Source organism: Crocuta crocuta, unplaced genomic scaffold (assembly GCF_008692635.1).
Source record: "Crocuta crocuta isolate KB4526 unplaced genomic scaffold, BGI_CrCroc_1.0 scaffold50, whole genome shotgun sequence".
Lineage (NCBI taxonomy): Eukaryota > Metazoa > Chordata > Mammalia > Carnivora > Hyaenidae > Crocuta > Crocuta crocuta.
In genome coordinates, this window is record NW_027527428.1 from 7410886 (window position 1) to 7411558 (window position 673).

General features: G+C 69.5%; 1 protein-coding gene across 1 annotated transcript in view; it reads right to left on the reverse strand.

Annotated features, from left to right (window-relative positions):
* Positions 1-556: 556 nt before the first annotated feature.
* The window catches only part of ARHGDIA (Rho GDP dissociation inhibitor alpha), a 1915-nt gene continuing 1798 nt past the window's right edge, over positions 557-673 (reverse strand). The window contains exon 6 of the mRNA XM_077756514.1: positions 557-613. Coding sequence (XP_077612640.1) covers positions 557-613 — 57 coding nt within the window. The remainder of the gene's footprint in view (positions 614-673) is intronic.

The window sequence follows — 673 nt, forward strand, 5'->3', positions numbered from 1 at the left end:
CGGGGGGGGGGGGGGGGCTGTCTGCTGGGGCCGGGCTCCGGCCCCGCCCACCGGGACAGAGAAGGCAGAGGCGTGAGGACACCCGGCCTCCCAGATGGGAACGGAGGCAACTTCAGTTTTGGCAATTTGGCTTTCCCCAGGCCCTGGGAGCCGTCCCCACAGCCCTGGCCGGGGGAGGGGGCCGGCTAGGCCCTGGTGGGCAGGGGAGCAGCAGCACATCCCACACCCCTCCGGGGGCCGCGGGGGGCGGGGACCGGGGGAGNTGTTAAGGCATCATGGTTAGACGGTTACTGACAGCGATGGATGAACTGACCGGGGACAGGTGAAAGCAGGAGTGTGGCCGGCCCCCGAGAGGCCTCCGATCATGCACCCCACCCCACCCCCGAAGAAGAGAAAGAACAGGATTCAGGGCAACTGCAAAGGCCCACAGGGACCTAAGCACCCCACGAGGCTCCCTTGGAAAAGCCAGGGCCTGCAGTCGGGTTAGGACGGGTCGGGGAACCTGAAGGGGTCCGGAGAGGGAGACGGAGGCCTGGGACGCAGGCTCCCTCCCCCCTCAGCCCCCCCAGCGCAGGCAGAAGCAGCAAGGCGAGACCACGGAGGAGGCCGGGGCCTGTGGGCAGGCCGGGAGGGACGGGCAGGGCCGGCCAGGGGCAGGCCTGTCAGCATTTCT